We start from the raw sequence: 23,074 nt of genomic DNA, 5'->3' as shown, positions 1-23,074 counted from the left end.
TGCTAAATATATATGCAATATATATCGTCGATAGACGAAAAAAAGATAGGAATTTTTATTATACAAGAAAGTTTTTATTTAATGCAGCTGTAACTAATCTATTCTACCGATTTCCTGGCCAACCATAACTTTATCACCTACTGAAATATTGAATTTGAATTCTGATGGAGCTTCAAAACACAATACAACAGTACTACCTAGTTTAAATCCTCCCATTTCCTCGCCTTTGACTAAGGGCATACCTCCCAAAATTTTACTTGCATTTTTGTAGGTAGCTTCATAGCACGTTTTTGGATCTGAATGTCTCTTTCTCTTTACGTTTGTAACAAGCTCTTCATCGAAATTTAGTTTAATAGATCCTACGTTTGTGGCACCCACGGGTGTCATACTGAAAAATCCATGTTTCCAATATCCTAATAATGAGACACGTTCATTTAAGACAAATAAATTCGGGAAATTACGCTGAAAATAAGGAGATACAGAGTATAAATCACCAGGAAAATGGCGACGGGTGTTACAAACCCAGTCTACCGGAGAATGATAGTGATGATAATCCCCTGGAGATAGGTATATTACGGCAAAGAACAGTTTAGTGTTTTTAGGCTCGGATTTTTCATCTGCAGAAAGAACGGTATTCAATGACAGCTCATTTAATAAAGTTAGCGTTTTAGACTCGCTTGAGCTGTATTTTTGTAACGATTTATCACCTTCAATTTCGAAATTTATCACATGTGTAGAAACATCATCTATTCTATCCTCGTCTTCCACGTCACTTGATTCATTGGACCGTACCTTGAAGTTATTATTTTTAGCGAATTCTTCATGCTTTGCGTCTTGATCAGTCAAATTGAAACTAGATTCAGTTCGGGTCATTGATGGATTAGCGTGAGTTCCCAGAAATTCCTTTATTGAGTATGTCATACCTTTCACCTGTTCAATTTCACCACTTTCTGAATCGATTATGCCAAACTGTAGCACCTTACCATCACTAGGTGACGTTAAGATATTGTTCCCTTCTGCAATTGGTCGTAATTCTGGCTTGATACTTCTATAAAAGAATTCAGATAAATTTGCGTAATGATATAGATCTGGGTCAACCATTTCATCAATTTTGACACCGAAAAGGAATGTATAGAAGTTGAAGCCGATGGGTCTAAGCCACATTGGCAGTGTCAAAGAATTGACTTGGCCCCACAATCGTGAAAGCGCATTTAATGGTAATGTAGAGTAACAGAAAAAGACCCAATTATTTTTGAATATCTTAATCTTTTCATACTTAGCGCTGTACCTGCCCTTTGAATGCTTTTTTTTCTTATTTATTTCGTTGCCAGTATCACCATGACTACTGTCCTTTCTCGATACAAGATACATAGTACCAATAACCAATGTGACACCTGTCAACACGGCCCATTTCATGGAGACCGGAGTAGTCATCGCATATTTATTTCGTTCTACAGAACTTTTAGCTTGTCCCACAATATGATGACTCGATTTCTTAGTCGAAAATTTTCGATGAATTAGATTCGCTGTTCTGTTACGTAGATGCATGCCAGAAGATATTTTACCCATTGGCATCCTTGCCATCAGCAGTGTAGTGCCTTGAGCCAATGCAGATTTGACTGGAATCATTGTGAGCATGTCTCTTATTTTTTTTTTCTTTAAATTGCTAGTTATTGTTTTGTAGTTAAGTAATTGAAGCAGCAATTGATGGAATGGTTAAAACGACTAATGTACTTTTACTGGGATAAACTGTGTTCTTTTTCACAGCAGTAATAAGTAACTGTAGGAATCTGGATAGAAAGAAGATAAAACACGGAATGAATCTTGTTATATTTGACACCGTTTGTATTTGTTTGCTATTCCAACTGCTGACTTAGCGATTTTTCTCACTAAGCTAAATCTCACAATATTCCAATTTCGCACCAAAAAACAGAATTTGCGGCGATGAAGAAGGAAAAAATCGTACGGCGAGTCGAGATAGTTTCCTAAAGTGGTATAAATTCGCCGTATTCGGAATGCAATTTCCTGATCGGGTAAAACGGCATCACGGCAACTGCGACCCTAGGGTTTCTCCTTGAATAAAGATAGGGCTTGATTTTCCGGGCATGGTATTTCCAACAACTTAGATTAGGGCTTACTTGTTCGGCTGTCTATTACTGAATTTACATAGAAGTCTATCTAAATATTGATGTATACGAACTACAGGGTTAGTACTCGTAAGTTCCTGGTCGATTTTCAACATCGAATGCCATTTCTACGATTCTTGCATTGTTATAATGCAGCTCACCAGATATCGTGTCTCCTGTTTTGAGTTCTCCTACACCGGCTGGTGTTCCAGTTAATACTAAGTCTCCCGGTTCTAATGTGATACTTTGAGCGATGGACGACACTATTTTGGGTAAAGAGTTTAACATCAGTGAAGTCGAACCGTCTTGTCTCAATTCACCGTTTACAAAACATTTCAACTGGAAACAATTTTCTAATCTGTCCAGTCTTGATATGGGGATCATCTCCGATATAGGGCAGAAAGTGTCATACCCTTTAGCTAACGTCCACGGTAACCCCTTAGCTTTAGCATCGTTTTGGACATTTCTACCAGTTAAATCAAGAGCTAATGCAACGCCAGTGACCGAGTTTAAGAGATCATTCATAGTATATTTTCTTGGATCAACATTCGAAATGTACTTCCCAATGACAAGAGCCAGTTCAATTTCGTGATGTACTTGTACGTTTGCCGGAACGTAGATTGGTGACGGGTTTGTGCCATCCTCATTTAGACCTTGAAATGTTGCACCGTTTAATTTCTTCGCTGACTTTCTGCCACATGGAGTAATTATACTGGATGTCGGTTTCAAGAAGTAAAAGGGCCTCTTAGGTACGGTATTATTCAATTCCTTTATATGTTCGGCGTAATTTCTACCGATACATACAATCTTTCTAACAGAGTTCAAATATTCGAAGCTCATTCACTTATACCGATCTTACCAGGAAGTATGGTTTAGACTTTCAGTTCCGATGACTATTACTTTTTTTTTTCCCTACTATATATATATATATATATATATATCCTGATAAGAGATCTTCGAACACTTACAAACTGATAAGACTTCTCGAGCAAAAAAAGAACGGGGTCATCTTCACATGAATCGTTAAATTGTATCATATATGTATATAGACTATTAAGATAGAATCTATCTGTAAATTAAAAAAAACATGTTGAACCTAGAAGGAACTTTCTTTCAACTAATAATATTTGAATTTTCGTCATTATTTCCTGGAGAGACACTAGAGTTGATAGCAACATTTTTATTACTTTCATCATCATTCGAATGCCCTTTGAACAACGAATTGTTATCGTTGCCATTGCTATTACTAATGTCTTGATTATTATCTCTTTCAGCTTCAAGAATCGCGTAACTATCGGGTGAACTAGCTTTGACAGGATTAACACCTTGTCTATGAAAAAAACTTGAATCCGTCACTAACTTTTTGATATGATCTATTATATTCAGTGAGGTGGTTCTGTCATTCGTTGTGATAGCATTTTCTAATAGTAATAATAAAGGTGAAGCACCAGTTTCATCCTGGCTACCATTATTTGGAGGCAATAGCTTACTTATTATGGCCGTTAAATTGTTGTATTCATCTTCATAAAACGCCAAATCGCTCTCTATTTTTTTGATATATTCCTTTTTTCTCTTCCTAAATTTAGACGCAGCTACTCTATTTCTTTCCAGGAATTCTTTCCTTTTACGTTCTTGTTCATATGAATCCTCCGATTCATTAATATTAGTATTAGCGACTTCTTTCTTATTCATTTTTCTTGCCTTTGGCGAAGCTACTTTCCTCTTCCTCTTATTATTAGCAGTGTTCTTGTCAGAATTGTTAGTGACCTCTGTCGTTATACTTGTGCTCAACTCTTCACGTTTATTAATGATCGGTTTTGAGTTATCACCGTTTACTTCGACAGCAGTGAGTGTATTTGCATTAGTAGCTGCAATAGCAGCACTATTATTATTATTGGGCGTGGTAGCAGCCGTAGTGGTAGGTACATATCCCAAGATAGTGTTTAAACCGGGAGTGAAAGCACCGTTTGAACTGAGTACTGAAGGAGTCTTTTCAATCTTCGCTTCTGGTTTGACTATAGAATTACTAGACAACGATGGTAAAAGTGGATAATTCAAATTGGGATTGATACCTCCAGGTGTCAGACCTGTTCTGAGGCTTGATTCGTTTGGCGTTAAGCCAGTTCTTGGTAAATAGGTAAGAAAACCTGGCGTCGTAGCCGCTATGTGTTCATCCGAACCAGGATGTGTAGCAGAGCCTGCATTTGCTGCGTTGTGCGAAGCATTATTAAGGGTATGTGGATTATTTAGTGATGCAGTTAACGTGAGGTCGTCGTGTTGCTTTACAAAAGAAGGTGACAACACCAATGGAGGTAGTTTCTTGGACCCACCTGGGGTTAGAATTGGAGGGGATTGGATATTTGGTCTTTGAGTGGAATAAAAAATGCTTGAGGATTGGGAGGGTCTCTTGAAACTATCTGCTAGTGAAGCAGAGCTTGAATAGAATTGTGGCTGATTTGTTATTGGTAGATTTGCAATTGATCTAATATTTGAGTTACTCATCTGTCGTGGTAGTAGAGGTGGGTTTGTACTTATTACATCTGTCCTCTTGGTTGAAGCAAAACTTTGCTCGAAAGGATTAGGCTCCAAATTTAAGGAAGACACAGTGTTTGCATTGACGGAATCGCCAGTGCCTTGATTGGACATTTTAAAGTCGAATAAAATTGAACTTGGATTATATGCACGAGGAATAGATCCGTTAAATGGAACGTTATACACAAAGATCACTTGCTTACACAGAAACGGTCAACGAACGTGCTATAGAGATATGAAAACGAATTTCTTTTTTCGAAATGCAAACAACAATCAAAACGGAAGGTGATAAGGATCGTTAAAACGGTAAGTCTTTTCTTGTGGTTATGTCAGATATTGATAGACACCAAAGGAGCCACTGAAACTAACTCGTTTATTCGCGAAGAAGGTGGAACAAAGTAGGTGAGATGCTGTTTTATTCGACTGAATAATCTTGGATGTTTGAAGAAATTTTTGATTTGTTTCTGAAAAGCAGATTTTGACAGCGAGATTCGTCGCCGAGGCAAGTAGATCAATTTTAAAATAAATTTCTAAGCATTCATTGATTGAGGCTGTATGAGCCATGGATGACTTTGACTTGGTTGGACCACTTTGCGGGGTGGGGGTACGTTCGGAGAAAGATATATTGCAGTGTCCATTTTGAATTACTTGGTTACATAGTTTTTGTTTGACTGGAGTTTGTTTTCGTCGCCTCGAGAGCACGAGGGCCCAGGAGGCTCTACTTAGGGTATCGATATATATATACCATGCATGATTTGTTCGAGGATTTTATTTGCTTCCGACCCAGAACTGACCGTTTTCGCCATTGTTGATCTGTTTTCTTAGTTGTCTACTTAGGATGACGCCTACTTCGTATTTCTCTTTGTTTTTCTCGTCATAATACTGTTGCAATTTGGAGATGGCAAGCTTCAGTTTTTTATTGTCGCCAACGTCTAAGTTGCCCTGTAGCATCATCTTGTTCAGGTAATCGATCTCTTTATTCAGCTTCATACATTTGTTGATGAGGTAATCGTGTCTCTTTTGCAATCTCGTTACGTTTTCTTGTTCTTGAGTTTTCTTAACAACCGTAGACTTCGTATCCAACGAACTCTTACGACTAGAAGTGGCACTGGCGGGGCTGCTCACTGATATAACTCTGAATGGGTTGGAGAAAATTCGAGGATTGTTCGTAGCGTTGTTGTCACCGTTGTCTTTCTTTGGTAAGACAATTTTATCATCTTCACCTAAATTACCATCAGGAGAAGATTCTTTGTCAGAGAATGCTGGAACCGCTGTCTCTATCGATTGAGCAACTATTTTGTCCTGTATGCTGGTAGTTTTGGCCTCCTCCGTATTTTCATCAATTTCTTCCCATTGACTTTCATTCTCTTCCTGAATAGGCTGAGTCTTATCCCCAAGTGGACCTTTTTCACCATCGTTACTTTTAGTGGTATCTTCGAGTGTCACGTCATCGGAGTGTGTAGAGTCGTGTGGGTCTTCAACCTCCTCTGAAACTCCTTCATTATTTACATCTTGTTCTGCTGTAATCTCATCTTCCTCAGCCGTAGCCTCTTCTTCCTCGATCTTTCCATCCTTATCTTGGTTTGTTAACTCTTTGACTTCAACATTGTTTTCCTCAATCACGTCAGCTAACCCTTCTACTCTATCGACTCTCTCATCCTGCACATCTTTTTCTACGCTAGCCTCTGTATTTGAAATAGACTTCGCATTGTCTCCATTTCCTTCCTCTACTTCCACTGCAAACCCATCGTCCGCATCCCCATATGTATCTGAACCAGTCTCTACGTCTGTAACCTCATGTAACTTCGACTGTTTAACTTCGTCTTCTGCTTCCGAAACACCCTGCTCGCCCTTGCTCAACAGCAAATTGTCGTCAATCATCTGGTTCATCTGGTCAATGTCCAGTTCTATCTGCGACAGCCTCTTCTTGATCTTCTCTTCGTCCAATCCCATCTGCTTGCTTATTCTCGATAGGTTTGTTTGTTTATCAATAGCTTTTTTCGATGGCTTTATTTTCGTTCTTTTTTTTTTATTTTTATTAATTTTTCGTTTCCTTCCCATCTGGGAAGATCTCATTGCTCTAATATCCTTTTAATAATTTATCTAGCTAGTATATTGAGCTGTTTATATTCTTCTCATCCCATCTGTTATAGTTGTGTAGAACACGCTATTACGGTTATTTTTGGAATTTATTTTCGTTTCATGGTAATTGTATTGTATGATCAATGGACAGAGTTCGATCATTAATAGGAAATAGAAGGAGAAACCGAGGAAACGCTGTTAATGACGCATCACAAACAGGTTCGTGGCTAGCACAATCATTGGATAATGAAGATCAGTCGACAGTTTTCGAAAATTTAAGGACTATCGGTACGAATAATGAAACAGTGTCTGACTCAGAAACGCTAAATACTTTTGTATCAGACACAGATACTATTGGCGACTTAGAAAGATTAGGTTATGTAAATAGGGCACCGGCATTTAATTCTGTAAGGAAGCTTCCATTCATTTCAGTGTTACTTACGAGAGGATTCTTTGTCTTTCCTAGTGAAAGATCTTACCAGCATTTTATTAAGAGCAAGAGAAAATTTAATAACGTCGATCTTAAGACAAAAATAGGAATTCCTTTGTTTCATGCCGTTCCATCAGCCTTAATTAAGACCATTTTCAACAGTAATAAAAAAGATCCAATAATGAAAATTTCCAAATACGATGTTCTACCGGTGGATCAATCTATTCCTGATAACGTTGAGGTAGTAACAGAGACAGAAACTTATAGGGTAATCAGATTCGAGTTTTGCGAAATTCTCAAGGCTAATGTGAACAGTTTAGACGGTAAGATTAAGCATGAACTGAAGTTCTTCAATGGAGTCACTATCCCCATGTATAACTTCAAGGATAAGAAGGATATCGACACTATTGTAGATGACTTACCTTTGAGATGGTTTGGATTCTCCAGCTTTGCTTCTCCATTCGGCACAAATGATATCAAGTTATTGATACTCGATGACAACACCCCAAATTATCTCGATAATGTCAATCTTTCTAATGATGACAGAAATGTAAGACCGCTAGGTCATTTACCAGTTTGGGGTAAATACTCTGATGATAATATGAGTGTTTTACCAAAGAGAAGGACATTAAGGCTTGCAAGCTTTGAAATTCAAGAGTTCAAAGTAAATTCAAGCGAGAATGATATTCCTTGGAATACGCAGGCTCTAACATGTATGTGCATACTATTACATGAGTATGAATCAAGAAAGGAAAGAAGACATTATAATACTAATACGACGACAACGCCCGATTCTAATAATGCTAATCAGTGAGAATTTCAATCTACTCTTTTCCCATTTTTCATCAGCTACTTTAATTTCTACCTTGGGGTATACCCTAATTTAGATGCATTTACATACATAAAACCAAATATATATTCATACACTAGTAATACGCTTGGGAGTTCAAAAGTGACATTCCGTTAATGGTCGCAGTCATTTGTTTCTCTTACGATTTCCTTCCTGGTGTCCATGGTTGTGATCATGATTATGGTGATGACGATGGTCCCTAGAAGGCGGCATTCGATTATAACCATACATATTATTGTACCATTTGATCATATTTCGTGGGGCCTCTCCAAACACCATATAATATTCACAAAACATACAAAGTGGCTTATCTTGATCTATTAGAGTGGAAAAATTTGGAGCTTGTTTTCTATTATTGGTATTGGAATATTCAAAATCATGGTAATTATAGTTTCTATATCTCGAGGGCTCTTGTGGATGGTGGTGTGGACAACAATTTCGATCATGGTGATAGCCATCAGCACTTCCAGCTTGATGTTCATGTTCGTTATCATCAGTGATGTCGACATCAGTAACGTCGAGATTATTTCGAGGATCTATATTAGTGTTCATGGAGTTCCGTACATTTTTGAAATTGGCTTCTTGTTGTCGTATTTCCCCCTGATCATCAACCTCTTCAGTTATATTTAGCTCATTTCCATTAACTATTGCATGTAATCTCCCCTGTGCATCTGATGAAAACCCCCCTGGCAATACAGATTCAATCATCTCCGAGATTTTTCTACCAATACCCTCTGTTGGATCCTCCATATCATGTGATTCATAGTCAAAAATTATTTCTGCTTCTTCTCCGTTGATGTGTAACTCTGGGTCAGGGAATTCCTCATCGAAGAAAGCTCCCGCACTCTTGCTATCTATTAGTATATTCGCAGAATTGAGATCTCCAGTTTTCTGAGCGCCATTTAACGCCAAATGGTTTGTCATCTTTAAAACATCACCATCTGTGGATGTAATTGACGCATTTTCCCCAGATTTCGAATAATGGGAAGAATCTCCATCACTTTTTACCACAAACTGCATTGGATGTTCAGTATTTTCAAAAGTCTTTCTATCTTGTAGTTGATTGGATAATATTTTAGTCAAAGCTTTGACGCCTTCTTGCATCATCAGGTTTATCGGCATGGGGCCCTCTTGAGACACAACCTCTATTGATGTGGTTCCCATCCTGCCATTATTTTCAGATATCATTTTCTCAATCCTATCACAGTCTTCTGTATGTAAATGATTTAACACTTTCAACATTCATATTCACGGTTAAACTTTTTTCTAGTCGAGGCCATCTCGCTTTTCTTTTCCTCTGATATATTGAATTCGGGAACGCGAGATTGGACCGCAAATCGTTAAGCACGAACTAGATTAATTACGTAAAATATGTTCTATATAATAATTAGTAGTCTTCCAGCCTTTTAATTCCTCTTCAAAGTACGTTGTTTTTCGGCGTTCTGGATGACCTTTTCGTCAATGAATAAGCCTTTACGTCTTCTTATTGCGTTCATGTGTCTGCGAGCAACATTCTCTTTGTCCGCCGTCTCGCCTAATTCTTCCAGTTCTTCTTCCGTAGTTGGGATCCAGAATGGATCTAAATCGATACATTCAAATCCTGCAAATACTAGTTGAGGTTGGGCAGCACCAGAAGTCTTTTTACGGATGTCTTCACTCAGTCCGAATGCTTCTACAACGGGAATGTGTGCCTCAATCTGGAAAAATGGTGTACCTTCTTTCATTTCTTCTGAGACAATTTTACCATGTCTTTGTTGAACGACAGCATAAACTTTACCCAAGACATCCACAGATGTTTGGATATCACACGAATACATTGCCCACATTATTCTTGGTGACCAATCCAAAAAGGACTCGTGGATTTGGTCCCTGACATGGGTAATGAAACGACCAGATATATTTGGAATATCTACTTGATAATGTGGATCATTGATGGTAGCTAGATCTCTTTCAGTTATGGCACTTATATCCTCCACGATAATGCACATTCCTTGAACCGGTTCTTTGGCTAGCGGACCTTCAGAAACTGAAAGCTGGAAACCGTTTAATATTGAATCCGAAAACTCGAACTGACCTAGAGTATTATCAAATATGCTTCCTAATAAGTTGTGTTCTGATAAAAGGATGTTACAACCTACTCTTTTTGGTCCTAATGCAGCGATCCTAGACAAACAGTTAGATAATATTTCTTGATTCTTAGTATCGGCTTCAAGAACTTTTTCGAGTTCATTGAAAAATGTATCTTTATCCATTATAGTGGTATCTAAATTATCAATTTTCGAGCCATTGTCACCCTCAAAAATTCGTTTAATGCTACTTTCATTCTTATCTAAGAATGATGTCACTTCATCAGCCAGTGGAATCGTCCTAATTCTAATTTTGTAATTTCCTAAGAACGTTTCAACAACACTGCGTCCTAGTTGAGCATTCCGTGGTGGATTCATATCAGATGTAGATAAAAATGTTTCTCTATATGGTATAGCTGGCTCTGAATGTGAAACTTCTACACCTGCAAATCTTTCATGCAAATCTTTCAAACATCTTTCAAGATGTAGTTCACCAGCAGTACATAAAATGTACTCACCTTTCTCATTAACAAATGTTTCTACACATGGGTCTGCCTGATCCAACAGTTTTAAACCACGAACTAATTTTGGCATTTCCATTGGGTTTACAGACTCAACAGCAACGCGAACGATTGGAGAGGAGTGGAAGTTAACTGCTGCTAAATTTACACCAGTCACGCCTTGTTCAATTAATGTACCGTTCTTTAAAATTTTACCAGCTAGGCCTCCAATACCTACAATATTTCCTGAGGGGCAAACATCTAGTGGAACCAACTCTTTACCCATGAACAAGTATAAAGAAGTAATTGTAGCAGTTTTAATGTGTTCAGTAGGGTTCTTTGGATCATATTTGGGTCCTAATACGGAAATTTCTTGGCCAACCCTTAAAGAGCCACTGTAGATTCTGGCAAAGCCAATCAAAACTTCATCTTTTTCATCGAAGATATCCGTCTCATCCTCTTCGTATTCATACTCGACGACGTTTGGTGGTTCAGAAGTCTGAAATGGATCCTCTTCTTCGTATTCGAACATTGCACTTAGAGGGTCATTAGGATCAATATCGGTGGGTACAAAATCTGGTATCAAATTGTCAGTTCCATCATTTTCAAAGTTCATGTCAAATTCGAAATTAGAAGGGGTCTCCAGTACGGTTTTAGAATCTCGATGTTTTTTCGAGGTGCTTGCAAGCACATCTATATCAGGTGTTAGCACAGTCTCTTTTGCTCTCTCATACAAGTCTGAGTCGTCCTCAAAGCCCTGATGTGAGCCTTTCACTTCTAATTTGGCCATATTCTCCGCTAATTCAGCTGCTTTTGCGGCATTTAACGCTTCTTCGCGTGCTTTCCTACTTCTTGCCATAATTTCATCATGTGAAACTTGATTTGATGAAGTTATTGGTAATTCTTCTCTTGGAATAGACAGAATTTTGGATACATAGGCACATGATGGACCTTCTCTATCACATTCCCTTATCGATTTCAATAGTGTTGGATCAGCAGCGCTACTGTGGATATCCTTCCCTAAAATTATATCCAAACGTTCATTTTGAGATTTCATAGGTGAGGGCAACCGTTCAATGACCGTCAGTAATACAGCCGTACTTACAGGAAGCCATTGCCCCATTATATTTCTGAGTAATTGTTTGTCATCCTTAGATTTGAGATCACGAGGCAATAATTTGACATTTAAAGCCTTGGTAATTTTTTCAATAGCACCCATGTCCCTCGAAACAACGACATTTTCATAAATTTTCCATATATTGTCTAAAATTAACGAGACAAATAATGGCTTTAATGCTCTACCCTTCAAACTTTTATGATTGATAATTTTTTTGTTTTGGGATCCATATAAAAATACACCCCAAAGAACTTTTTGTAAGTTTTCTCTCTTAGCTCCCAATTTTTGCTCATAAAACCTGGCTAGCTGACCAATATTGAACCCCCATCCATCAATAGCAGATGCAAATATGACATTATTTTTTGTAGGATTAAAATATAGCTCTGAATCATCCTTTTCGATGTATTCTGCATTGGAATTTTGCTCTAATCGTTCTCTCCAGGACAGGTCATCCAGCTGTCTTTCTCCTGCGAAGAAGGAACCAATAACTGAATTAACCTGTTCAATAACCCTATACAAATGGACGTAGGCCTCTTGAGGGGTTAATTGTAATTCGGCGATTAATCTATCTATCTTATTCAAAACTAGTACAGGCTTTAATTTTTCAATCCAACATTGTCTTAGAACGGTAATTGTCTGAGAGCAAACGCCTTCTACGACATCGACCAATACAACTGCTCCATCACATAATCTTGAAGCAGCACTTACTTCACTCGAAAAGTCTATGTGACCTGGTGAATCAATTAGATTAACCAAGTGCTCCTTAACTAGGGGCCCATCTTGACCGTCTTGCTTATGTAAGACCCTGAAATATAAGGAAATGGCTGAAGATTCCATGGTAATACCACGCAATTGTTCATCAGGTCTCGAGTCTAAATAACGAACTCTACCTGCTAGCCTTTGGGAAATAATACCGTTTGATGCCAACAATGAGTCCGAAAGGGATGTCTTACCATGATCAACATGAGCAACAATACATATGTTCCTTATGCATGAAGGATCGTTTTGAAGTCTTTTAAATGTTTCTGATTCTACTCTTGGCATATGTACTAGAAATAGCGTCAGGTATCTTGTTTTCTTTCCATATAATAAATGGAAGGTCTTGTGGTAGCTCTTCTTTTCAAATTAATCAATGGGCTCCTAATGACCGAAATGAAAAATTTCAAGATTTTAAAAGCAAACTCATCGCATTTAGAGCAAGTTCTGATAAGAAACAGTTAGATATTATTTGATAACAACGCCAATAGGATCAAAATGGCGAAAGATACCAAAGAAGATGCAAAGATCGTTGTGAAAAAAGAGGAGGGAGAAACCACAAATGACTCTACAACATGCCCTAATTGTGGACAAATTTTACAGAAATGTCTGATTCAACAAAATTATGCCATTGTAATATGTCCTAGTGAGAGATGTAGTTATCCGTTCGACCAAAACGAAGTACTAGACCAATTATCTTACGTGGATGAAACTGAAGTTCTCGATGCGGCGCAACAAAGGCTATCTGGAAGTTGAGTGATAACCTTTTTGAACTCAATACTTCTAGTAAGACAACTCACTATTTTCTAACAAGAAACGAAGAATAGCATGCCACGAAGACATTAGAGATTCCAGGACACTTATGGAAACAAACATCTTTTAGGCTCCTATTTACAAAAAGGATTACATCAGTCCATCCTTTATTGTGCTTCTCTTGACAGGCCTACCCTGAGCAAGATGATTCCCTATGAACCCACATCTCACATCTCACATACATATAGACATATATTTTATGAACACCTTCAAGCATGAAGCCAAGAACGCTTCATGTCTTTTATATCTTCTTTTAATGCGTTTCGTAGTCACGTGCTCGACAACTCCATGTGAAACTTTCCCATGACTGTTCTCCCAAACATCCGTACATGGATTCCCCCCATACATCTTGATTTTAACTTTTGCAATTTAATTCGATTCTGTTGAAAAATTTCAAAAAATTTCTCAATTTTTTTAATCGCCCGATGGAAGGCTCTGGTTTTGTTAAACAGAGAGTCATTCATTGCTCCCCGGGATAGGCGAATACCGTGCCAGCGGGGAAAATTGTTTCCTGCTCTGTCGAGGATTATCGAATATGTGTGGACCTCAGCCTAGCTTCCCTTCCAGTCTCCCAGTACGGGCTGAGATGGGATTAGCTTACTGAGTCTGGGAAAGGAAACGCAGTTCTCAGTAACGGCGGCGAAATTTCCATTCCCATCACACAGGTAATGCAGACACACATTAAGTGCATACTGAGTGCAAACATTGAAATTAGTTAAATTTTGGGTTTGCAGGAAATCTTACATACCTTAAACAACTAAGAACTATCAGTCGCAATGGGTATGTAGTAATCGTTGATGTGAGCAGAATGGAAACCAAGTGAAGCTATAAATGTAATGGAATAATTCTTTTCATGATGGCAAATAGTTTACAAAAATGATATCTAGTGCAATATAAGGATAAAACATTGACTACGATCGATAATGATACTTTAATAGAACAGTAACCAGATACATGTAACTTTTGTTTGTTAAAGTCTATTTGAAAACGTTTTCAGCACATTCAAAATGGACAGAAAATTTTTTGAAGCCAATGCAATCATAGAAGTTTTCAAAGTATAGCAATCTCTTAAGTTATGAGCAACTTATTTGATGTACTTTTACATTTATTAACTGACGTGGAGGATCCAAGCCATTTTTAACGTTGAATTTGTTACTAACAAAATATTTTTCGAAATAGTTAACGTTCCAAAGACTAGAAAGACCTACTGTAAGGGTAAGACCTGTCGTAAGCACACTCAACACAAGGTTACCCAATACAAAGCTGGTAAGGCTTCCTTATTCGCCCAAGGTAAGAGACGTTATGACCGTAAACAATCCGGTTTCGGTGGTCAAACCAAGCCAGTTTTCCACAAGAAAGCTAAGACTACCAAGAAGGTTGTTTTAAGATTAGAATGTGTTAACTGTAAGACCAAGGCTCAATTAACCTTAAAGAGATGTAAGCACTTCGAATTAGGTGGTGAAAAGAAGCAAAAGGGTGCTGCTTTACAATTTTAAGCTTAAGGATTACTTTTACGTTAATTTTCTTATATACATAACTTATCTTTAAATAGCTTTAATAGGGTGCTGAGGTACTCGACTGTAGTATGCAGTTTACTTTATAATTAAAAACATTACATTATTAGCTACAGGTATTTTGCATTGTATGATAATTGCCAGATCGTGCATTCGCTTAGTTGCGACAGTATCGCGAGATGTCTCGAACAGCCAGCCAATCAAAGAAAATATTACGGAACATTCTACTATGTGTTTCCCATGGTTAAATGGCGTCTCATACAATATAATTCACTTAAATGTATCACTATGAATCTGGATGCGATTGGTGTGTCTGTCACCTTTTAGTGGTCGTGTAATATGATGTTTCCGTTGATGTTCGATATTTGATGCTTTTCGCTTCATTGCGAAAATTTGATTTTCTGAGCTGAGAATGAAAACTTTACATTGGGTTAACTGATCCTTCATATTGGCTTTCATTCCGGTGAAACTACAGACAATTAGTGTCCCTTCACTCAGCAATCAGATACCTTGGGCATATTATACATAAAATCAACCATTTTTATAGTTATTTCGGTCAATTACTTACTGTTTAATTATCCTAGAGAACTATCATATTTTTCATTTACATTTCAAGGCATTTTTTTTATCAACAATTCAAAAATAGAAACAAGGGCATGTTTGGTAGCAACCCGTATAACAATTCTTCTGGATCTGGCAATTCGTACCAGCAGCAACAACAACAACAGCCGTACGAACCCGAAATGGATATGTATCAACAGATCCAGAGACCACCTGTTGCAGGTTTTAGTAATAACTATATGAGGCAACAAAATTCGCATCAATCGTTACAAGATCAGTTACAAGAAGAAGGGAATGGAAACGTAGTGCATGGCGGTTTCACAGATCTTCCGGGGTTAAACTATCCTACTACACCGACTCACCAAAATAACTATATTCCACCAAATTTAATGAATAATGCACAACAACAACAACAACAACAACAACAACCACCAGCAATGACTGGAATTTTCAAGCATAACAATAATTCAAATAGCATGATACAGCAGCAACCACATGTACGGAATGATAATAGCGGTGCAAGTGTTAATAACTTCTCCCAACCTGCAGCTCCATATCCTCCTAGTCATTATTCAAATGAATCAGATTATAGCCAGCACCAAAATAATATGAACACTGTAATGACACCAATTCAGCACAGTCAAAATCATTATAACCAGGCAATTCAACAGACTCCAACTAGAAATTTTCAAGCATCACAACCACATCAATTGCAGAATATGAATGCTAGTTCTAATAACGCTAGTTCTAATGGCGACAACAATTACATGTTCTTTGAAAGAAGGCCAGATTTATTATCTAAAGCCACCCAAGATAGGGCTGCTGCTGTAAAATTGAAAGTTGAAAATTTTTATCAACAATCAGTCAAATATGCCATTGAAAGAAATGAGAGACGGGTAGAATTAGAGGGTGAATTAACGTCGCATAACTGGTCCGACGAAAGAAAATCAAGGCAATTAAGTTCTTTGGGTAAAAAGGAATCTCAGTTTTTAAGATTAAGAAGAACAAGATTATCATTAGAAGATTTCCAGACTGTTAAAGTTATTGGTAAAGGTGCATTCGGTGAAGTCAGATTGGTTCAAAAGAAAGATACAGGTAAAATATATGCTATGAAGACACTTTTAAAATCAGAAATGTATAAGAAAGATCAATTAGCTCATGTCAAAGCAGAAAGAGATGTTCTTGCCGGTAGTGATTCTCCATGGGTGGTTTCCTTATATTATTCCTTCCAAGATGCTCAATACCTTTATTTAATCATGGAATTTTTACCGGGCGGTGATTTGATGACAATGTTGATTAGATGGCAATTATTTACTGAGGATGTCACCAGGTTTTACATGGCAGAGTGTATACTAGCAATTGAAACAGTTCATAAACTAGGGTTCATTCATAGGGATATAAAGCCTGACAATATTCTTATTGATATCAGAGGACACATCAAGTTATCTGATTTTGGTCTTTCTACTGGTTTCCACAAAACTCATGACTCGAATTATTATAAAAAACTACTGCAAGAAGATCAAGCTAATGGTGGTTTAACTAAACCAGGTCAGACTGTGAATAATAATGGCAATAATAGGCAAACAATGATAGTAGACTCGATCAATCTAACCATGTCGAACAGACAACAAATCCAAACCTGGAGAAAGTCTCGTCGTCTAATGGCATACTCTACTGTGGGTACACCAGATTATATTGCACCTGAAATCTTTCTGTACCAAGGTTACGGTCAAGAATGTGATTGGTGGTCTCTTGGTGCCATCATGTATGAATGTTTAATAGGTTGGCCACCCTTTTGCTCGGAGACTCCACAAGAAACGTATCGTAAAATTATGAATTTTGAACAAACTTTACAATTTCCCGACGATATTCATATTTCTTATGAAGCTGAAGATTTAATCCGAAGACTTCTATCGCATGCAGATCAAAGATTGGGTAGACATGGCGGTGCAGATGAGATCAAGAACCATCCATTCTTCCGTGGTGTTGATTGGAATACGATCAGACAGGTTGAAGCGCCCTATATTCCAAAATTGAGTTCAATAACTGATACAAGATTTTTCCCAACTGATGAATTAGAAAATGTACCAGATTCTCCAGCTATGGTACATGCTGCCAAGCAAAGAGAAGAGATGATGAAGCAAGGTAATGTTAATAATGGGGCTGTCAAGGAAGATTTACCATTTATTGGTTACACTTACTCTAGGTTTGATTATTTGACGAGGAAAAATGCATTATAGACGGCTATTTATTCGTATTATGGTGTTTTGGATAGATATATTAGCGTTCTTTAAAGAGCTCTCTAACATTTATAATTTTTCTATAGCAAGCATAAAATGGACTATTAATTCTGTTAAAGAAACTATATACATCCCTGAGTTCGGACGCCTTAAAAAAGTGACAGTGTCTCTATAGAAACAAACAGAATTATGTGAATAAATAATTTATATAAGTATCGATTTCCCATCTTTAGTGCATACTGGGTAAAGAGCGTATAAGCGAAGATTTACAACAGGCATGCCTCCCAAATGGGTTACAAAGTTTTGTGGATGGCACTTAATGGCGGCAAAATATGGAAAAGAGACTTTTGTGTATGTTTTATTATGTGAAAGACTATACAATACATTGAAGGGGATTACATCCACCTCACGAATAAAGTAATTCACTCACACAAGAACTCTAGATGTAGAACTAGACAAAATCTCCTTGTTTTGGGAAAGTTAAGAACCAATTGACACAAAAAAATTAGTTTATCCCCTCATATTGTTATCTTGGTCTTAACTGTCCTTTTACTGTCTTGCCAACTCCGTGGGAAACAAAAAGCGGTCTCATTGATGCTTTCCCAAATTCATCGAGATGCTCTTTGTTGTCATGCCGATCACTTTGAGATTTTCTGCGGCGAGTTCTTCGGGAAACCAAGTCGGAAACTCATTCATCTCCGTACTAAACGGGGCCTTTTCCGTAGAAATACGGATTTTCTCTCTCTCCCTCTCTCTGTATGTTGCTTCGTGGGTGACAGTGGAATCCCGGAGGAGAAGAAACCACTTAGAATGCCAAATTAGGTATTTTGGTAGTAGCTATATTTCCAATTAAGTTTAAAGGTATAGAGAGAAGCTCACCGCTAAATCTGTGATCAGTCTGGCCTTGGAACTCAAACGGGCTATATCATAATTGGCACCAATTAAAGAAGCCCTTGCATGTACTTATTAGCTTTGGGGCTCCACATCTTAGAAGGGATGCCCCCAGCGTACGTCCCAACTTGGAAAGATAAGTGTAGAATATGCTTCTTGAAGTCATTTCCCTAATAAAATACGTATAGTAAAATAAACAGAATGGTCATCGCATGCCAATATAATTGTCTATCGCCAAGATATTAAGATTCTCAAAGGAGCTGTTGAGTAAACTTAACTACGGGGCAGTCGATGCCTACATACAGCCAATAACAATATCTGCGCAAGGGATTTTTAAGATTATCTTTGGCATTAGTGGACTCCATAAAAAAAGGGTGATGGGTAACAAATAAGAAGGTCATCGAGTTCTATGTGAAATAACCTCGACAATAATCCCTCGGGAAAAATATATATATAATGTGCAACTTATATCTTATTTATTCCTTTGATATTTTCTATATCTTAACTATCTTCTATAATTCAACCATCTCAAGTATCTATTGAAAAGAAACCTCTGATAATCGAAAAATAAATATGAAGTTAGGTTTTATTTTATCAGCTTTGGTCGCTACTAGTTCTGTCGCCGAAGCCACGCCAATATGGAAAAGGTTAACCTTTAGAAAGGACGACTCTCGTGCTAATGCAACTTCCTTTGTAAACGCAACAAGCATTGGATATGACACAAATTATACAAACACTACTGGTGTTGCAACTGTTACAACGACCGTAGCTGCTGCTAATGCTACTGCTGTTCCAAACACCCTCCAGGGCTTCAATTTTACAAATGCAACAAATATCACTATTCCTATTGTGTCCAATGGAACTGCAAATTATTCGAACTTGACGAACTTCACTTTTCCAGCTGTTCCAGAGGAATTGCAAGTTGTCGTCACTGGCGGTATCGTTCCAATTCTCAATCAAACCCATCTAAACTATACTGTTTTATTTAACACATCTCTTCCATTGAATGCCACTCAATTGTATAATGTATCTGCAACTGTCGATGAGCTCTTAACTAACGACACTAAGGCCGTTGTTATTACTTCTAGTAGAAGAGGTTTGGAAGGTTTAGGTTTCTTCACTGCCGTTGTCCTTGACACTACGACACCAATTGTCGTTACTGATGATGTTGCCTTAGGTATTCTAGTTGCTAATAGTACCTCTGCTGCTGGACGCGGTGCATTAGTCGTGGATAGACGTGGTTTGATTTATTCAGGTATTTTCGGCCCCTCCGATGCTCCAGGCGCTGGTATTCCAATAGGTATCGTTAATGACCAAGACGAAGTTATTTTCTACAATGATGCTTCTTTACCGGCTTTCATCGGCACTGACTCAACAATTAGAACAAATTACACTATGTTTACTGATGCTCACGCCTATCAAAATGTTTCTAGCAGGATATTAGTCCCAGTTGTCTACGATGCAACTTATCTCGCAAGCACTGTAGATTCGTTAGCTTCCACTTTAAGTGGTTTGGTCGTTGTCGTTTCTGGTCCAGCAACCAATAGTACGGCAGTAAGTATTGCAAATAATACCATGCCTGTTGTGTACGCCAAGACAGTTGGTCCATTGAGCTATGTTAGTACTGATGCAGTTCCAGAGGGAGCAATTGCCGGTGGTTACTTGACCCCTGTCAAAGCTCAAGTTTTGTTATACATCGCTAATGCAAATGATGTTGACTATGCTTTGCTAACGTCATTATTTTGAGTTGACTAGTTCATGAAATAAAAATTTCTATCCAACTAGTCTAAACGGATCTTTTTTTTTGTTAACCTTTCTAACTACGGATTGTATTTTTTTTCTTTCGTCCATTAATGCCCTTAATACATGTGTGATAATTATAAGTAAGATCATGTATATACCCATCGTATTCATATATCCCATTTTTTTAGTTTTAAGTAATAATTTTGATTTTTATCAATTTTATGATATTTTTGCTTATTATTATATTTAGTTAAATGACCACTAGTTTTGATCGAAAAAATTATTCTATGACTAGTATCCCTAAATAGTAAACATGTGAGATATATAATAAATAGCAGCTAATAACCTAAATATAGGATTCCCTCTAGCATAACCTCGGTTACAAACCTGAATTGAAAGCTACTGCTGTAAAGTAACTTCTGAACTACCGAGATTAAAATTGAGAAATTTGTTTAAAATATCCTACAGGTGTTTTGAAAACTGTATACTGGAAGCATTGGGTACTGTCTAAAAATTGTTGGTAACTATAGCCGAGACAAAACCCATGAGATGCAGCGCCTAAGTGAACCTACTCTGTCCTCGATAATATTCCTGTTTGAAAGATTCAAATATTTTCAATCTTTATCATTATGAAAAGAGGCCAACCCTTAGAAAAGGCATTAGATAGTGTGTATAGATAAGTGTGCATGTTCAGACGATAGATAAAAAAAGTTCCTGTTTCTCCTGAGTTTCTTATCTCTTGCGATACATAAAAACAAAATTTCTTCAAATAAGAATTAATTAATAGAAAGGGTTCAATACTGATTGTGCCAATCTTAATACCTTCCGTAATCTAGTGATTGTACCTTTCTTTGTAGTCAATAAACTCCAATCTTTATCTATTTGGCCTACACACTATTTTTTTTTTGATAAAAAGCGTCAGTATAAAACCTCGGAGAGAGCCTTATCAGAAATTAAATGGCTTATCTAAATTCATTTAAGACCTTTGGACTTCTGATATTATATCGAGCTCATAACGCAGTTTGTAAACACACTCCGAAGAATATAACTAAAAATTATATGCATTCAATTGAAAGTGATCTTGGATGGGGCTAATCAAACAGATTAGGAAGAATTTCAAGGAGCAATGATACCGCAGTTCCTGTCGTCTAGTTTATTGATAAGAGAATTTCTTATCAGTTACATATAAGCAACTTAGTAATTATATAGTCTTACATATATATATATATATATATGTTAGTCAAAGCTATTTTAATTATTGTGGAAACTGATCCTTATTAGAGAAGCAAAAAAAATTAGAGAATAATATAAAATTTATGTCAAGTTCAGAAATTTCTTCAACAATTCAAGACCCCAATGACCAGTACGACTTCGCCAATATGACCTGGGTAGGAGTCTCAGCGGCTGGTGTACTTCTTATGATACCGGGTATTGGTCTGTTATATTCAGGTCTTTCGAGACGCAAACATAGTCTATCATCACTTTGGCTCTCACTGATGGCGTGGTGTGTATGCCTTATCCAATGGTGGTTTTGGGGCTATTCATTAGTCTTTAGTGACACTACCAAAGGACATGGCTTTCTGGGAACATTGAAATTTTTTGCTTTTAGACATGTATTAGATGAACCTTCTGCTGTATCAACAGTTCCGCAAATATTATATGCTGTTTTCCAAGGAATGTTTGCATCTGTAGCTGGTGTATTAGCCTTAGGTGGAGCAAATGAAAGGGCCAGGCTATTTCCAATGATGGTGTTTTTGTTTATATGGATGACTTTAGTCTACTGTCCCTGTGCCTGCTGGAGCTGGAATAGCACAGGCTGGCTGGAGGAGTTAGGTGAGTTAGATTTTGCTGGTAGCCTTATACATGAAACAGGTGGGGTGAGCTCTCTAATCTATGCTTTATTACTAGGAAGAAGGGATCCCACAAGAAACAGTACCGGCTTACCAAAGTATAAACCTCACTCTGTAATTAACGTGGTTCTAGGTACGATTTTCATCTTTTTTGCTTGGATCTTTTTCAATGGTGGGTCTGCTGGAAATTCTACAATTAGGGCATGGTATGCTATAGAAAATACTGTCCTAGCGGCATCGTTTGGCGGCATGACATGGCTATTCATAGATTATTTTAAATATGATGGAAAGTGGACCACAGTTGGCATCAGTTCTGGTATTATTTCTGCTTTAGTTGCTATAACCCCGGGCGCAGGATACGTTCCAATCTGGAGTTCAATGATTTTTGGTATAGTAGGTGCTACTTGTTGTAATTTTGCTATCGACGTCAGAAACTTGATGAAAATTGATGAAGGATTTGAGGTCTGGGCATTACATGCTGTGGGTGGTGTTACGGGAAGTATCTTGACAGCTTTTTTTGCCGCTAAATATGTTAATAACACTGCTGGTGTATATGCTTCTGACATTGGCGGAGGATGGCTCGATCATCATTGGGTACAACTTGGTTACCAACTAGCAGGTATTTGTGCCATTTGTTCATGGGCAGCAGTTGTGACTGCAATTATATTGTTAGCGATGAACCAGATCCCTTGGTTAAAAATTCGTTTGACTCCTGAGGAAGAAGAGAAAGGTACAGATTTAGCACAATTAGGTGAAGCTGCATATTACTTTGAAGATATTGAAGGTGACTTTACTTTTATCCCAGAACCAGTCAAATCACACGTTCAAGCTACAAATACGAACACCCAAGATGATGCTCAAGAAGAGCCGGATAAGATTGATATTACTCTATCTGTTTCTGATGGTACTTCGTCGCCAGATGAGAATAACAGATCCTCAAATGAGGAAAAATGAAGTAATTAATGCAGTGAAACAACTATTTTGTTCGGATAGACCACAACTT

At 37.5% G+C, this 23,074-nt stretch overlaps 12 protein-coding genes across 12 annotated transcripts; 6 read left to right on the top strand and 6 right to left on the bottom strand.

The window, feature by feature from the left end:
* Nucleotides 1–93: 93 nt before the first annotated feature.
* Nucleotides 94–1,638, bottom strand: PSD1 (phosphatidylserine decarboxylase 1; the record flags this gene model as incomplete). Its single annotated transcript, XM_003955266.1, has 1 exon — nt 94–1,638. The coding sequence occupies one exon, from the start codon at nt 1,636–1,638 to the stop codon at nt 94–96; it is 1,545 nt and encodes a 514-aa protein (XP_003955315.1).
* Nucleotides 1,639–2,207: 569 nt separating this feature from the next.
* Nucleotides 2,208–2,966, bottom strand: FMP41 (Fmp41p; the record flags this gene model as incomplete). Its single annotated transcript, XM_003955265.1, has 1 exon — nt 2,208–2,966. One exon carries the CDS (start codon nt 2,964–2,966, stop codon nt 2,208–2,210), a length of 759 nt encoding a protein of 252 aa, XP_003955314.1.
* A 273-nt stretch (nt 2,967–3,239) lies between these two features.
* Nucleotides 3,240–4,772, bottom strand: SKO1 (Sko1p; the record flags this gene model as incomplete). The annotated part of the gene is made up of 1 exon (XM_003955264.1): nt 3,240–4,772. One exon carries the CDS (start codon nt 4,770–4,772, stop codon nt 3,240–3,242), a length of 1,533 nt encoding a protein of 510 aa, XP_003955313.1.
* A 654-nt stretch (nt 4,773–5,426) lies between these two features.
* Nucleotides 5,427–6,611, bottom strand: BNI5 (Bni5p; the record flags this gene model as incomplete). The annotated part of the gene is made up of 1 exon (XM_003955263.1): nt 5,427–6,611. The coding sequence occupies one exon, from the start codon at nt 6,609–6,611 to the stop codon at nt 5,427–5,429; it is 1,185 nt and encodes a 394-aa protein (XP_003955312.1).
* Nucleotides 6,612–6,883: 272 nt separating this feature from the next.
* Nucleotides 6,884–7,984, top strand: KAFR0A07420 (uncharacterized protein; the record flags this gene model as incomplete). The annotated part of the gene is made up of 1 exon (XM_003955262.1): nt 6,884–7,984. The coding sequence occupies one exon, from the start codon at nt 6,884–6,886 to the stop codon at nt 7,982–7,984; it is 1,101 nt and encodes a 366-aa protein (XP_003955311.1).
* A 162-nt stretch (nt 7,985–8,146) lies between these two features.
* IBD2 (Ibd2p) lies at nt 8,147–9,208 on the bottom strand (the record flags this gene model as incomplete). The annotated part of the gene is made up of 1 exon (XM_003955261.1): nt 8,147–9,208. One exon carries the CDS (start codon nt 9,206–9,208, stop codon nt 8,147–8,149), a length of 1,062 nt encoding a protein of 353 aa, XP_003955310.1.
* Nucleotides 9,209–9,426: 218 nt separating this feature from the next.
* Nucleotides 9,427–12,747, bottom strand: RIA1 (GTPase RIA1; the record flags this gene model as incomplete). The annotated part of the gene is made up of 1 exon (XM_003955260.1): nt 9,427–12,747. One exon carries the CDS (start codon nt 12,745–12,747, stop codon nt 9,427–9,429), a length of 3,321 nt encoding a protein of 1,106 aa, XP_003955309.1.
* A 210-nt stretch (nt 12,748–12,957) lies between these two features.
* Nucleotides 12,958–13,215, top strand: KAFR0A07390 (uncharacterized protein; the record flags this gene model as incomplete). Its single annotated transcript, XM_003955259.1, has 1 exon — nt 12,958–13,215. One exon carries the CDS (start codon nt 12,958–12,960, stop codon nt 13,213–13,215), a length of 258 nt encoding a protein of 85 aa, XP_003955308.1.
* An 833-nt stretch (nt 13,216–14,048) lies between these two features.
* On the top strand, nt 14,049–14,768 carry RPL42A (60S ribosomal protein eL42; the record flags this gene model as incomplete). Its single annotated transcript, XM_003955258.1, has 2 exons — nt 14,049–14,052; nt 14,452–14,768. The coding sequence occupies 2 exons, from the start codon at nt 14,049–14,051 to the stop codon at nt 14,766–14,768; spliced, it is 321 nt and encodes a 106-aa protein (XP_003955307.1).
* A 674-nt stretch (nt 14,769–15,442) lies between these two features.
* CBK1 (serine/threonine protein kinase CBK1) lies at nt 15,443–17,587 on the top strand (the record flags this gene model as incomplete). The annotated part of the gene is made up of 1 exon (XM_003955257.1): nt 15,443–17,587. The coding sequence occupies one exon, from the start codon at nt 15,443–15,445 to the stop codon at nt 17,585–17,587; it is 2,145 nt and encodes a 714-aa protein (XP_003955306.1).
* Nucleotides 17,588–19,051: 1,464 nt separating this feature from the next.
* On the top strand, nt 19,052–20,224 carry YGP1 (Ygp1p; the record flags this gene model as incomplete). Its single annotated transcript, XM_003955256.1, has 1 exon — nt 19,052–20,224. One exon carries the CDS (start codon nt 19,052–19,054, stop codon nt 20,222–20,224), a length of 1,173 nt encoding a protein of 390 aa, XP_003955305.1.
* A 1,313-nt stretch (nt 20,225–21,537) lies between these two features.
* Nucleotides 21,538–23,025, top strand: MEP2 (ammonium permease MEP2; the record flags this gene model as incomplete). The annotated part of the gene is made up of 1 exon (XM_003955255.1): nt 21,538–23,025. One exon carries the CDS (start codon nt 21,538–21,540, stop codon nt 23,023–23,025), a length of 1,488 nt encoding a protein of 495 aa, XP_003955304.1.
* Nucleotides 23,026–23,074: the final 49 nt, after the last annotated feature.

Source organism: Kazachstania africana, chromosome 1 (assembly GCF_000304475.1).
Source record: "Kazachstania africana CBS 2517 chromosome 1, complete genome".
Lineage (NCBI taxonomy): Eukaryota > Fungi > Ascomycota > Saccharomycetes > Saccharomycetales > Saccharomycetaceae > Kazachstania > Kazachstania africana.
Note: the sequence above shows the minus strand (reverse complement) of the source record. Positions and strands in the feature narration are given on the sequence as shown.